The sequence below is a fragment of the Juglans regia genome, chromosome 4 (genome assembly GCF_001411555.2).
Source record: "Juglans regia cultivar Chandler chromosome 4, Walnut 2.0, whole genome shotgun sequence".
Taxonomy (NCBI): Eukaryota; Viridiplantae; Streptophyta; class Magnoliopsida; order Fagales; family Juglandaceae; genus Juglans; species Juglans regia.
Window position 1 is genome coordinate 17,871,990 of NC_049904.1, and position 14,159 is coordinate 17,886,148.

At 36.4% G+C, this 14,159-nt stretch overlaps 1 protein-coding gene across 2 annotated transcripts; it reads left to right on the forward strand.

Moving 5' to 3' along the window:
- The first annotated feature begins 359 nt into the window (after positions 1 to 359).
- Positions 360 to 13,637, forward strand: LOC109009053 (actin-related protein 2/3 complex subunit 2A-like). Of its 2 annotated transcripts, XM_018989387.2 has the most exons (10): positions 360 to 588; positions 1,409 to 1,475; positions 1,649 to 1,856; positions 8,142 to 8,311; positions 10,270 to 10,347; positions 10,621 to 10,753; positions 10,832 to 10,923; positions 11,765 to 11,821; positions 13,032 to 13,103; positions 13,334 to 13,637. In XM_018989387.2, exons 1-10 carry the CDS (start codon positions 527 to 529, stop codon positions 13,367 to 13,369), a joined length of 975 nt encoding a protein of 324 aa, XP_018844932.2. In that variant the 5' UTR covers positions 360 to 526; the 3' UTR covers positions 13,370 to 13,637. The 2 variants fall into 2 exon arrangements, with proteins under 2 accessions (XP_018844932.2, XP_018844933.2); XM_018989388.2 differs by lacking the exon at positions 10,270 to 10,347 and having other exon boundaries at positions 382 to 588.
- The last annotated feature ends 522 nt before the right edge of the window (positions 13,638 to 14,159 follow it).

Sequence of the window (14,159 nt, forward strand, 5' to 3'; positions counted from 1 at the left end):
CATTCAACTTTTTCAAATTTCAAAATAAAAATAATATGAAAAAATTATATTCTAACAATAGTTTAATTTTATAATATTTTTATTTAACTTTTTCTCTCTCATTTTTCAAAACCTCACAAAATATTTTTATTCAAACCATTTCATTACTATTTATAAATTATCTCACTACTATTCACAGATTTATCATCTCATCAATGTAACAAAACGAGGCCTAATAATCAAAATTAAAATAAAAGCATTAAAATAACTCAATTTTTTTCAAAGAGATTGAGCGATACTTGCGTACTCAATAATTACAAATATCATTTTCTCTAAAATTATTATAATATAAAGACGAATTGTTCAAAAATAAAATCACTATTTCAGTATTAAATACAGTAACATAAGCCTAAGATCGAAAAAGAAGTAGAAAAAGAATCTCAATTCCAATTCCAATTCCCTCCTTAACACGACATTGCAGATCCTCCCAAGGCCCGGTCAATTGTTTGCTCTCTCCGACGCGCACAGAAACAGCCTCTTGGACTCCATGATACTGCTGCAGTCTCATTCCAGATTTCTCCTTCAGACCTTGCTGAATCGAGTTCAGAAGTGAGTTTTCTCTCTCTCTCTCTCTCTCTCTCTCATTTGCTATTTTTGCTTAATTCTCTATAGGAGCTGGAGCGGGACCCTCGTATACCTGTAATTCCTGAAATGTTCACCTTTTGCGTTGTTCTGTCGTTGAAAACACTGTTGTGGATCTTGTTTGCAATCCGCAAATAAGTATTATACCTCACTCCAGTTTTTGTTCACTAGGACTCAAGTTCACAAACTTTTCCTGGCATCCGTACATTGATTGTTGAGCTTAGTTTTGCATCGCATGTAGTTTATATAATTCTCAACTTGTTTCCTCTGATTTGTATTCAAATCGGTTTTGTGCGTTTTCATGTGGTTCTTTGTAATCAATGTATGCTTGTCTTTGCATTTTCGGTCGAGTGGCTTATTTATAAATTTTTGAATGGGTTTGTATCATAATTCTTTTTACTCAAATTCAGTCTGCGATGGAAAAAGGAATGTTCGGGGGTTCAATTAAGAAAAAAAAATCATTTGTTTAAAATTACTGCAGTCGAACTGATAAGACATTGTCGCCAATAATCACTTCCATACTACCCAATTCAATTACTATTAAGTAATCTTCTTAATTTTTGTAATGACACTGCTGCTTATTCCAGTACTCATTCATATTTTAGCTTTTTATCACTTGGCCACCTACAAAAATACATATTGGAAACCTGAAGTCAATTTTATTTGCATTTTTGTTTTCAATTGCCTTGCACAGCATGCTGATTTGTTTTCAATTGCCTTGCACAGCGTGCTGATTTGTTTTCAATTGCCTTGCACAGCATGCTGATTTGTCATTTCTTTTCTGCAGTCTTGAGAAAGGAGTTGAATTTGATAACCATTGGGTTGAGTTTGATGATGTTCGTTACCATATTCAGGTATTTTATTTTAACAATTTAACATTTCTGTGTAAGGAAAGAAAATAATTACAATTAAACTTGTAACCATGGATCTTGAATCAATCAACTACATTAGTTATCAAACAAGTAGTTTTGTCATGTGGAGCATGAGTTTTGGATTTAATTATCTGGTTGACAAAAATATATTGTAGGTTTCATTGAAGAATCCACACATTTTGCTGCTGTCAGTGTCATTACCCACTCCTCCTCCAGAGGCCATCTTCTTTGGTGGACTTCCTTCCGGAGCTATTGAAGCTATAAAAGCTGCATACGGTGTGATTGTTCAAATTCTTGATCCTCCAAGGGATGGATTTAACCTCACACTGAAACTGAACTTATCCAAACTTCCTCCAGATGAAGGTTCAACGAGTTCCTTTTCTCAGGTCATTATTAGCTTGCAGTTGATGTGCTGAAGGATTTGGGGATCACTTGTCAAAGATATCCATTTATTCTACTTCTTTAAAATGTTTTTTATACCAATCTTATGCCCTTCACACATGACATGGGTGAATGTTAGTGTCAAGGATCCATTCCAATGACTTGCTAGTGAAATGATTAGGAGTTATAACTGAAAATGTATAACATGTAGGAAGAGGTTTAAATGTTTGGAGCTGTGTAGGTATTTAATTGCATGGATTTGCCAAGCATACACATATTATTATATTCAAGTAGTCCCATTTGTTATCAAACAATGGAGGTTGGTTAATTTGTATTATTTAATTCTCTTGGCCAAACTGATGCTGGATTGTGTTTCCTTTAGGCCTTGCTTGATGTTTTCATTGTGCTGATTTTAGTGTTGCCTATGCTACATACCTTCAAACATGCTATCTTCCCTACCAGTAGGCAGCAAAAGCATTATTAGAAATCAATGAGCAAGGGTTTTCCCTTAGCCTTTTTTCCTATTGAAATGCCCACCTATAATTATAGGCATGGATGTGTAGCTAAAGGTTAGATTTGGTTTAGGTGATTATCTGCGAATAATAGTTCCTTTCTCGGTCGGAAATAACATTTTATTGCCATGGTTGCTCCTTAGAAAGCTTGGCTAGTTCTTGGGAGGCAAGGTTTCTTCTTTGCCTATGAAGTACCTGGCCTCCCATTGGGTGCTTCCTTCAAGGGTAAGTGCATATGGAATGCAGTGATCGAGAAGTTTGAATGTAGGTTGGAAAGTTGGAAGAGGTTGTAATTGTCAAAAGATGGTTGGATCACCTTAATCAAGAGTACACTCAAATTTTCATACTTATTTCCTCTCGTTGTTCCCTACATGAGTGCGGTGAATTGCATAAAGCTCCAATGTGACTTCCTTTGGAGTAGACTAGGTGAAGAATTTAAATTTCACCACGTAGTCAATTGGGACAAGGTAGGCTCCCCAATCTTGTGTGGCAGTTTGGGGATCCAAAATCTAAAAGTTTTCAACCGGGCCTTTCTTAGGTAATGGTTATGGTGTTACTGTCAAGAGGGGGAGACATTGTGAAAGGTGGTGATAAATTCCAAATATGGTGGTACAAGGGGGGTGCTCTTTGGAGGCACAAGGTGTTTATGGTGTGGGCTTACAGAAAAACCTTAGAAGGGGTTGGGGGTATTTTCTCAACACACTAGATTTGTGGTTGGGGATGGTTCTAGGATCAGTTTCTAGCATGATATTTGGTGTGGTGAGAGGGCACTCAAGAACACTTTCCCTACTGTATATAGGATTGTGTGCTGAGAAGCGGCATTGGTGATAGACTTATTGGAGATTTCGGGTGGTTTTGCTTAGTGGAACGTTCAATTCCTGAGGAAGCCATTAGACTAGGGAATTTTCCCGAGATACACTTATGGGAAACTCCTTATCTATAGTCTGTGCACCCTCGGGATTAGTCGGGACTTTTTTTCCAAACAACCCATGCCAATAAAAAAAAATCCTTACGGCGGCCCATAATTGGGGAAGTTGGGGTTCTTACAGATTTCTTCAGCATTGTTGTACTCTACCGGAATAAGGAACCAAGAAGTAGATAAGATGTCAAGGGGTCCCTCTACCAATAAAAAAAATAAAAAAAGGTCAAGGAGTCCCTCTAGGAAAGGAAAACTCTATATCCATTCATTCTATAGGGTCATCATTAATTAGGATAATAACCACTTCCCTTGTAGCACTACCTCGTAGCACTAATTCTACGATCAAGCTACATACCTCGTAGCACTAATTCCTGAATTTCACCTTGTAGTTCGTCAGCGAGAGAGAAAGAAAGGATGCGATGGACTGGAAGTTGAATTGAAGACGCCGGCGAGAAGATAATCTCCGACCCTTCTGAGACATGGTGGTGGAAACGAAATAGTGTCGTTAAACAGAGGAAAACAACGGAGCGGACAGAGAGAGAGAGAGACACATAGATGTGGTCTTACCGAAGCGGTGCGAGGGTGATAGGAGGTGTTTAGTCGGTTGTTTTTGGGCTGTCCGGTGATTTCCAACTCCCCCTATCGTGGTCGGTGGTGGAGCAAAACATATCACAAACACAAAAATAGTCAGTCACATGCTATAGAGAGAGAAAACGACGGAGGAGAGAGATAGGGTCGATCCTCGTCATGGAGGGAGGAGAGTACTTACCGATGGACACTTTTGTGGTGTCTTTTGGTGGTTTCCGATGTGATGGGCTTGAACAATGTGGCTGAATGGACAGTGGGTGTCTCAGTTTGTCTTGGCTTGCTTGGGTGGTGCTAGGGTGGTTCATGGTGGTCTAGGTGTGAGGGAAGTGGATGTGGCGTCTGGGATGGTGAATGACAGTGCTGTGGTTTACAAGAATGTGAGGGAGGGTCTGGCAGTTTGGCTACAGTAGCTAGCTGTGAGGATAGAATGCTACATTTTTTTTTTTTTTTTGGGAAATTGTAGAGGGAGGGGAGGAGATTTAAAGATGGGGGGAAAGGGTGTTCAATGTGTTCAAATTGGAGTCGGTTACTAACTGCCATAACGCTAACCTGCCAAAGGGCACCCAAGAGGAAAGAGAGAATGACGGAAGTTTAAAAGCATTGCGCAGCGGTTTAATTAACAGAACTCGAAGTGACTGATATTGCTAGTGGGCAGTTTACAGATTAATCGCGTGGTTTCGGTCAATGATGATTTTAAACAAAAAATCTTAACTGATGATTTAATTGCATTTATCCTTTTAATAAATAAAACGAATAATAATAATAATAATAATCCAGATTAAAAAATGTGCAGCTTATTAATGAAACATAATAGTAACAATAATAGAATGTTTCTAATAATATTTTTAAAATATAAATAAATAAATAAACAAAAATTTATCTTATGCCCTAATTTAGGATCCATATGCTACACAAGTAAGCTTTCTCAAAGGTGTATAGTATTGTGCATTTGCAAGGGGCTGTAGTGGCTGATCTATTGGAGTTTTAGAGTGGCTCTGTGTAGTGAAATTTTAGTTTTTTTACTGTGATTCATGTTTGGAGGTCGATGCTTTTGAAGAAACTTTTAATCTCTTGTTATCTTCTAGATTCTGTTTCGGCGGTCCATTCTCTTTAAACCCCTTCTAGGAAAAGGAAGTTGACTGCTTGATTTTTCTATCAAGTCTTTGTACCTCAAGATAGTAACTTTTTTCCTTGGAGGAGTATTTGGCAGACTAAGGTGACTCTAGGAGTAGCTCTTTTTGCATGGACCTCTTTAGGGAAGATCTTCATCATAGATAATCTAAGAAAACGTCATATTATTGTGACAGATTGAGCCCATAAATCACAACAATATGAAAGATGACCCTTATCCGTTTAATGCGGTGTGTTTGTAGGGAAATGAATGATAAAAATTCCGATGATTGCGAGCTAATGATGGAAGAGCTTATAACTTTTGTTTTTCTTCAATACTCTATTTGTTTCATGATTTACTTTTATCCTTTTATGTTTCTAATTTGGTGTTCTTCTTTTATACGTCCTATATACTTTGGTTATGCCTTTTACAATTTTTAATAAAATCCTCAATTACATGCAAAAAAAAAAAAATCCTTCCTTTTGGTGCTAAGTTGTTATAGCAAAATTCCCTTTCTCACTGGAAATGCCATGAAAAAGGATGAGGATTATCCTGTAGGGCATAAGCCTTTTATAAGTTACAATGGGATATTCCTTCTTTTACATAGTTTTGCCCCCATGCACTTTCTTTTCTATTTTCTCTTAAGCCTTTGCAGATGCACAAATAAAATAGCTGTATAAAAGAAAAGGAATAAAACTAGCTAGTACAATTGAGTTCTCCCACTATTAAGCCCTTGCAATGGTACCCAAAAAAATGCTTCAACAAGAATTCTCTCTAAGGGTATTTCCCTTTTTTTTTATCGGTAAATAATAATTTTATTCATGGTAGAAAGTAGGTATAGCCCAAGTACGCAAGACATATAAACGAGCAATACCTAGGCATAATTGACTAGGGATACAAGGAAATCACGAATAGTCTTGCCATTGAAGTTAATTACAATTGACCAATGGATTAAAGAAAAACATTTTAAGCTTGTCCATTGACCGCTTGCTGTCTTCAAAGCTTCTTTCATTCCTCTCCCACCATAGGCACCACCAAAGACTAGTCAAGATCATCTTCCAAATTGCTATGATTTGGGATTTACCATGAAGGCCTCTCCAATTTGCTAGAAACTCAACCACCTTTCTCAGCATCACCCAAGCTATTCCGACTCTAGAAAAGATCTCATTCCATAAGGTAATTGGCCTTGGCAACTTCACAATCAAGTAATGCATGGTCAACAGATTCCCCTCTTTTTGCACATACAACACCAATCCATAACCACGATTCGGCTTTTTAAAGGTTGTCTATAGTGAGGATCTTCCCCTAGGAGGCCGTCTTGCATCTTTTAAGGGGCCTTAGTCTTCCAAATGCTTTTCCATGGAAAAGGATTGGAGTCTCCCATGGTGAGAGACTTGTAGAAAGACTAGATGGTGAATCTCCCCTTCTTAGAGGGACGCCAAAAGATCTTTTCTCCATAACTCTTTGTTTTTGTAATGGAAGTTTTTAGCAAAATGATTTCAGGTGTCATAGAGTGGATTTCTCTCAGGATTCTTAGTGGGGGCAAGCAAGTACCGATGCCCTTGATATCTCCCATTTTCTATTCACGTACGACACTCTCAACTTTTGTGAGGCCAACCAAGATTACATCCTAGCTTTGATGGCACTCTTACTTTGCTTTGAAGTTGTTTCCGGCTTGAAAGTGAATCTAGCCAAGTCGGAATTAGTGCCAGTGGAAAATGTTCCAAATGTGGAGAGCTTGGATCACATTCTCAGGTGTAAAGTATCATCCTTACCAATAAAATATCTTGGTCTTCCCCTAGGTGCTTCATTCAAATCTATGCCAATTTGGGATGAGGTCTTGGTAAAAATGGAGTGAAGATTGGCTTGCTGGAAGAGGATATACTTGTCAAAAGGAGGGAGAGTAATTTTGATCAAAAGTACTCTCTAACCTGCCCACCTATTTCCACTCTTTGTTCCCAATTCCAACTAGGGTGGCCCATTGTATAGAGAGACTGCAGTGGGATTTCTTATGGTGGGGATGGAGGATGAGTTCAAGTTTCACTTGGTAAAATGGGCCATGGTATCATTGGCATGTACCCCAATCTCAGAAGGAGGCTTCGTAATTTGTTAGCCTGTAACCATGCTCTATTGGGCAAGTGGCTGTGGAGATATCAATCAAAATATGGTGGGACATGGGGAGGATGGTGTTGAATGAGGTGAGAGGGTCACATGGGGTGGGGCTATGGAAGCAAATAAGAAGAGGATGGGCCACTCTCTCTAGATACACTTGCTTTGTGGTGGAGGATGGGTCTAGAATCAAATTTTGGCATGAAATCTGGTGTGGTGATAGACCCCTCAAGGAAGCTTTTTTCCAGGAATTTACAGAATTTCACGAATGCAATAAGCCTCCATTGCAGATCTTCTGGATGTATCTAGTGGCTTCCCTCAATGGAATGTTACCTTTATCAAAGCTGCACAAGATTAGGAAGTTGATGCCTTCACTTTGACTTTTTGATTGTAGTCTCTTGAGCATATGGGGTCCATACATCCTGTATATATTTTCATTTTTTCTTTAATATGTTTTATTACTTGTATAATGAAAAAAGAAAAGAAAAGAAAAAGGAAAATAAATGGAAATCTCACTAGTGGTCCCTCTGATGGTTATGCTAAGGATCATTTTAGGGATCTGTCCTCTTTCACCCACCCTTCATCATCTGCATACCTTCCTATTTTGGACCATGGATGTAAATGCCACATTCTTTTGCTGGAAGTTAAATATCCTACTTCAGGTGTGTAAATTGCCATTACGTTCAAAGTTGTAGAGTTGGGCCGTGTTAAATTTTGTGTGACTGGCTGTTGCACCTAATGCTATGAAGCATTATTGTTTGGTAAGGATTCCCCTTTGCTGTCTAGCAGTGTGGGGCTTCTGTGCAGACTGGAGCATTTAATGATGCTATAATGCAAGTCATCGTGCCAACATTTTGAGTTTGCTTTCACCTTTTTTCTAAAAGCACAGAATAGTTATTTGATATAACTTGTGTGAATTCTATCTGTCTAAGATTGCCCTGAACCATATAGTATAAAAAATCTCACTTATCTATCATAATTTGTTGATTTCTTCAACTTTTTTTTTTTTTTTTGTTGATGTTGTGCAGGGTACAAACATGCTCTTCTGGTAAAGATTGCATCTATAAGGGAAACAGTACTTGGTGCTCCATTGAGAGTAATTCTAAAGCAACTTGCAGCAAGGACTGCTGCTTCTAATATGGATCGGCGTTTTGCCATTGTACATCGTCCGAATGAGTCCTTTTTCCTTGTTCCTCAGGTAAAATATCATCTTGACAGGTTAATGTATATTTGTTGCATAAATTTTTCTTCTTTAGAACTTCGAACAACTTCATTTAACCTTCTTGGTTTATTTGTAGCGAGTAGTAGTATTCAGGAGAAAATTATTCTTCTCTCTCTCTCTCTCTCTCTCCATCCTCACCCCTTAAATCTTTCTTTGACTTCAACTAATTTAGCATTGAATGTCTACACTATGCAAGTAGTCTTACTTATCCCACAACTATAATATAGGTCAATTTGCTTTATGCTATCCATTATGTGCAAATTTAATTATCTAACCTTACTCAAACTCAGCTAGTCTAAAGTCATTAGGTCTCAAAAAATGATTTTTAAATCATTACTTCTATCTTTGAAGTTTGCTAAAACCTTGTCTTGGCAGCCCATAAACTAAGTTGCATAGGATGAATTTAAATAGAAATCCATCCTCCTATTCATATTTGAGGTCCCTTTTGCCTTTGTGGCTGCATTCGCTCTGTGGATTTTCCTAGGTTTTTAGTGCACATAAAAGCCACTTTAAAATATCTGTATTACTAAAAAGATGACCTTTGTGGCCTTAAACATATTTCTATCATTCAAGTGTATCTACAGAAAAACCTGCTAAGTATCAGAGAAAGTATACTTTGCTTTAATTTGACAAGTGTTCTAAGGTTTTGTGTTTTCAACCATTCGATAGACAACCCAATGTGGGCATAGTCACTTGGCTTTAAAACTGTTCTTAAAAAGACTAACATGGCGTTTGATTTATAGAATCTTACATTTCCCCCAACATCCACGTTACCTGGGATGTGATGTTGACAAATATGAATTCTCGGGTATGTGACTAACCCACGTTTAGATATGATTGTGAATCTAATAGGATTCCAGAAAATATGTGATTCCCGTCTTTTGTCTAATCCGACGCATTCGACAGGAATTCTTTTTGCCTCTGAAATATATTTCTTTGTTTGAAAAACTGTATATGAACCGTGCTTTTGTTTCATTTTCAACCCAACAAACTGTGCATATTGTTTGATTTATTTTCATATTTAACTAGATCAAACCTGTTCTATTCCTTTTCTTCATGGACTAACAATTCTTTACTTCTATGTACAGATTTTATAGAAAATGGTCAAACTATGTTCTGATCACATAATTCGCACGCAATCTCAATCTTCTTCTACAAAAATATCCAAAAATTAGATAAAACAAATAGAGGCATCAAAAATTAAAATAGTTTGTCAACTAGAGACTTGGGGAGAGTTTTTTTTTTTTTGGCAAGGTTTGGAGATTGAGAAAGTCTAGGGAGTATGTTACCAAAAAAATATTACGGCCATAGTTATTTGCTTCTGTCAAAGCAGTCAATCAGCAACTTAGCTCCTAAACACATTGATAATGCACTTATCAAAAAAAGATATTGATAATGCAAGATTGTAACTCAGTAAGTAAGCAATGTGCAGACGGTTCATTGTTTTCCACAAATTCCCGATTTGTTTCAAATGACTTCATGCAGCACTTCAAAACATGAATTAAACATTAACACATCATAAAACCAAGCTATTCTACCATAATCATGCTATTTGATGGAGAAACCAGCCTATTCCTATTGCTGGCAGATTATTTAGAAAACCAAACAGCACTCCTATTACATCTCCATTTTATGCTATTCCAAACCCTGTACACTAATGCAATAAATTCATTATTTAGGAGTGAATCGGTCTCATAAACTAATTGTACAAATACCCCTTAAAATTCATAAATTAAATTGCTAACCCCATGATCTTTTATCTGCATCAATCTCAAATTTGTACAGAATATTATTGAATTTCAGCAAAAATTTATTTGCATTAAAGTGCATGACGTAGTTGTGGTAATCATTGTGTATGTTTCACTGTAGCCGATGTATTAGGATCTGTACTTGAAATTTCGCTGAGAAGTTGTTATAATATTGGTTTCTAACAGGTAGGAAAAATGATGGTGATGTTTCCTATGAGATTTAAGGACTCCATAGATATTGTTCTTGCCACTTCCTTCCTGCAGGTACAATAAGTTTATAACTTAAATAGTTGATGTAATGCTATGTCTCAAAAAAATGCCAACATGGATTTTTATCTGGGAAAGATATTGGCGGAGTAACACATTTTGTTGATGGTCCTTGGAATGCCTTTCAGACCTGGAAGTTTTTAACAATTTGCATATATGTATGGTGATATTGTTGCCGACACTTACAAGCATACCTTTCTTGTATGCTTCCCTTATACTGCTCTTGTGTTACTTCTAGTTTTTCACTTCCAAGGTCTGCTTTTCATTCAGGAGTTTGTGGAAGCAAGGCGTACAGCTGGACTTAATAATGCCCCTTCTTGTATGTGGTCTCCATCTCCTCCTTTAGAACTGAAGGGAGCTCCTGCTGAAACATTATCGGCAAATGCAGGATTTGTTACATTTGGTAATGTAGAAAATGGTCAGAGTTGGTTTTTTCTGTGTCTATATCACCATAACAAATTCCAATGTTCAAACCATGCAGTTATCTACCCGCGTCATGTAGAAGGCAAAAAGCTGGACCGTACAGTTTGGAGTTTATCTACCTTTCACACCTATGTTAGTTATCATGTTAAAGTGAGATTTCTTTCAACTTATCTTCCTGAGTCTTGCTTCCTTTATCTTGAATTTTTTCATATACTTGTAAATTTTGAAATAAAGAACACATTAAAATTTAATATACATGTACATATGTTAGTCTCAATATTTATGGCAAAGAAAGCAGTAAGCATCTTCTTACAGAAAGATTTCACTGCGCATGTTCAAACTTTTAAAGGAGTCACAAACTGTTCATTCTTACCTATTAAAAGAACAAACTGTTCATTTTAGGTAAATTTACATCTAGTGACTAGGTTCACATAGAAGTAATTACTTTCGATCGCTTAATTTACTTTATTACGTCAGACAAGATCTAAAATTTGTCAGTGGATAATTCCTTGCAATATGGTTTAAATCTTTTCATATTGTTCTTTTAGTGTATATGATGTTTTGGTGAGGGGAATGTTTCCCATGTATGAACTACTGGAAATCTGTCATGTTAATAGTTAGTGTATGTTAGTATGTTTACTTTCCTTTCGCAGCAGCCCATCAAATGCATGCAGTAGATGCTCTGGACTCATTTATCTTGGAATCTGTTGTTATGCTTTCAAAATTATGAAGACGTGCACATATTATGCATCTTTCTTCCCGGACCAAGTCTAATTAAGAACCTTGCTTCTAATATGATCTTTCCACTTTCAGTAAAAGTAAAAGATAGAAAAACCTTGGTCTACTTGGATGTGTTAGATTGTGTGGTATGCAGACTTTATTTGGTCCTATCAGCACCTTTGGGCCTATATTTGGGGTGCAAAGTCTTCACTTTGTTTTCGCATGCTTTTGTCTTCTACCCTTCAGTCTGTTCCCTACATTTTTTTAACAGTGCTCAGAGGGCTTCATGCATACAAGGATGCGGCGTCGTGTGGAGTCTTTGATTCAGGTTCTATATCCTTCCTTCAACAGAGTTTGCTTTTTTATACTTTCTGAAAATGTCCTGCTTAGTTTGATTTTGCATTGTACTGATATATTATGCTTGATCCTGAAAAATTATGGAGACAAATGTGAATATCTTAATCTGAAATAGAGCAAAGGAAACTGTTGCTGCTAGTAATGGGCTAGAAAAGGACCAAAACTCATAAAAGCCATAAGGAGAAAGTATGTTTTGGAGCTTCTCTTTTGGATTTCAATCTTCCTCATTATGGCCATTTGAGGTTATTTGATTTAATTTATGCATGTCTTGACTTATAGGAATTTATAACTGTTTTTCCTTTTCCAATTTTCTCTCTTTTGTTGATACTATCTTCTGTACCTCCCATTAATTTGGGTTTTCTTTTTTTATTGGGCCTTTGAGTAGTGTTTCCCTTATACTTATCTTCTGTGCTTAAGAAATTTATGCCAGTCATTAGGCTGTTTGGGCTTCTTTCTGTTTTTTTTTTCTTTTTTTTTTTTTTGAGATGATGATGGTACTCGAATTTTGCTGTTTCAGGCTTAGGAGAATGTTGACTATGTTTACCGTTGTGGTAGGCCTGGGTTCATTCATGTTGGGGATTGACACCTTAATGGGGAGGGTTTGTGGCCTCTTAGAAATAGAAGATGCATAGAACCATAGAGATGGTTTGGGTAGGCCTGAAAGGTTCAGTCAGGGCTTTTATTTGTTATATTTACATATAAATATGTTTTATATATAATATATGGTTGGGTGGGTATATATCAACGCGGATTTTGATTGAATCCACCTCCCACCTGCATATGTTTTGGAAATTAAGGAATCCGCCCGCCTGCGTACCTGGGGTAATGAATGGAAAATCTGATATTTTACCCTAATAAGCAGGCAGATTAGCACGGGCAGGCCGGGTAACGAGTCCCTGTTTCCCATTCCTACTAAAAGGGTACAAAATTATGCATTTTTGTCTATGGAGAATATCCAAAAAGAGAAGTTATAGTTTGCATCACCTCTTCTCTTGTCCCTTCTCCTCCCCATTCTTGATATCTTACCTTTCATATAACTTCTTATCTACCTAAATTTCCAAACATGGTAAAGTTAGTTCCGGTTGGATATTATTGTTTTGAATATAATCAACTTGGCAGGAAGCAATTACGGAATATTCTTAGCAGAGGTTTATAATAAGCATACGTTTATTACTCTGCAGGCTCTAGATCGTGCCAAGCCCGAGTTGGAGAAGTCAAAGAAAACAGTGCTAAGCAGATCCTTCAAACGAATGGTTTGTCACGAGAACAACTGTCTTAATGCTTTTAAAAAACAATATTGTTATGATATATATATATATATATATATCATATCTACACACCCACACACACACATATATTCTTTCATTTCTTGTAACTGTCTAAATTTTTTATAATATTCGGTTATTTTTTAAACAAAAAAAAAAAGAGAGAAAATTCATACACTGGACTTTGGAAAAAATAAAATCTATGCACTGGATTGCAGAGCCTCAAAGAAGGAAGGATCAATTCAGATTCATAAAGCCTTACTGGGTAGAAGACGGATGCTCATGTTTGGGCTCCAAGAAGCCCATCGTCCAAGGCATTGTTTGCGCTATGCAAGGGAAGACACCCCCAAATGCTCTTGTTTTATTTTGTTATGAAAAAAAAAAAAAAAAGATCAGAGAAAACATATTTATTCAGTTGCTAATATGTTACAATTTTGTTTGTGGTTTCGTACTTTCATTGAACGTGAAGTGAACTGTGCTGTATTTTGAGGTCTATATAAGTATTTTCTTCCTGGTTTGAAACATTGATTGAAATGAGTTGAGATGGGTTAAGTTGAGTTGTGAATAATAGTATTCTATAGGTCCTATTGAGATGGGTTTAGCTTTTTTAGATTGAGATGAATTTAACTTTTTAGATTAAAATGTATGAAGTAGACTAAGATGAGTTTAATTTTTTTTAATGAGTAGTTGAGAAAAGTAATGAATCTTATAAATGATTAGTTTGAGATTAGTTAGAGTTTAGTTCTAAATACAACCTAAGCCTGCTAATTTTGAGAGCTTTGACTTCATTGCCCTGTCGTATCTAAAAACCTCTGCTTTCTTTGTAAGATAAGAAATTCTACTTATTATATTCACATCATATACTAATATGTGAATTGTCATTTTTGTTCTTTTATTTAAAAATACATATTTACAAATCAATATGTATGTGTTTAAATAAAATGATAAAAATAACAAATCACATATTGATATATAATGTTGAGCTTAACAAATACGTGTAACTTGTAATGCTGAGTCTGTAACCAGGCATTAGAAATACATTGT

Excerpts from the sequence above, each read along its gene's own strand:
- LOC109009053 (XM_018989387.2), top strand. The coding sequence starts at position 527 with ATGATACTGCTGCAGTCTCATTCCAGATTTCTCCTTCAGACCTTGCTG. Across the intron at positions 1,476-1,648 it reads ATGTTCGTTACCATATTCAG|GTTTCATTGAAGAATCCACA; the intron begins GTATTTTATTTT and ends AATATATTGTAG. Across the intron at positions 10,924-11,764 it reads ATGTTAGTTATCATGTTAAA|TGCTCAGAGGGCTTCATGCA; the intron begins GTGAGATTTCTT and ends TTTTTTTAACAG.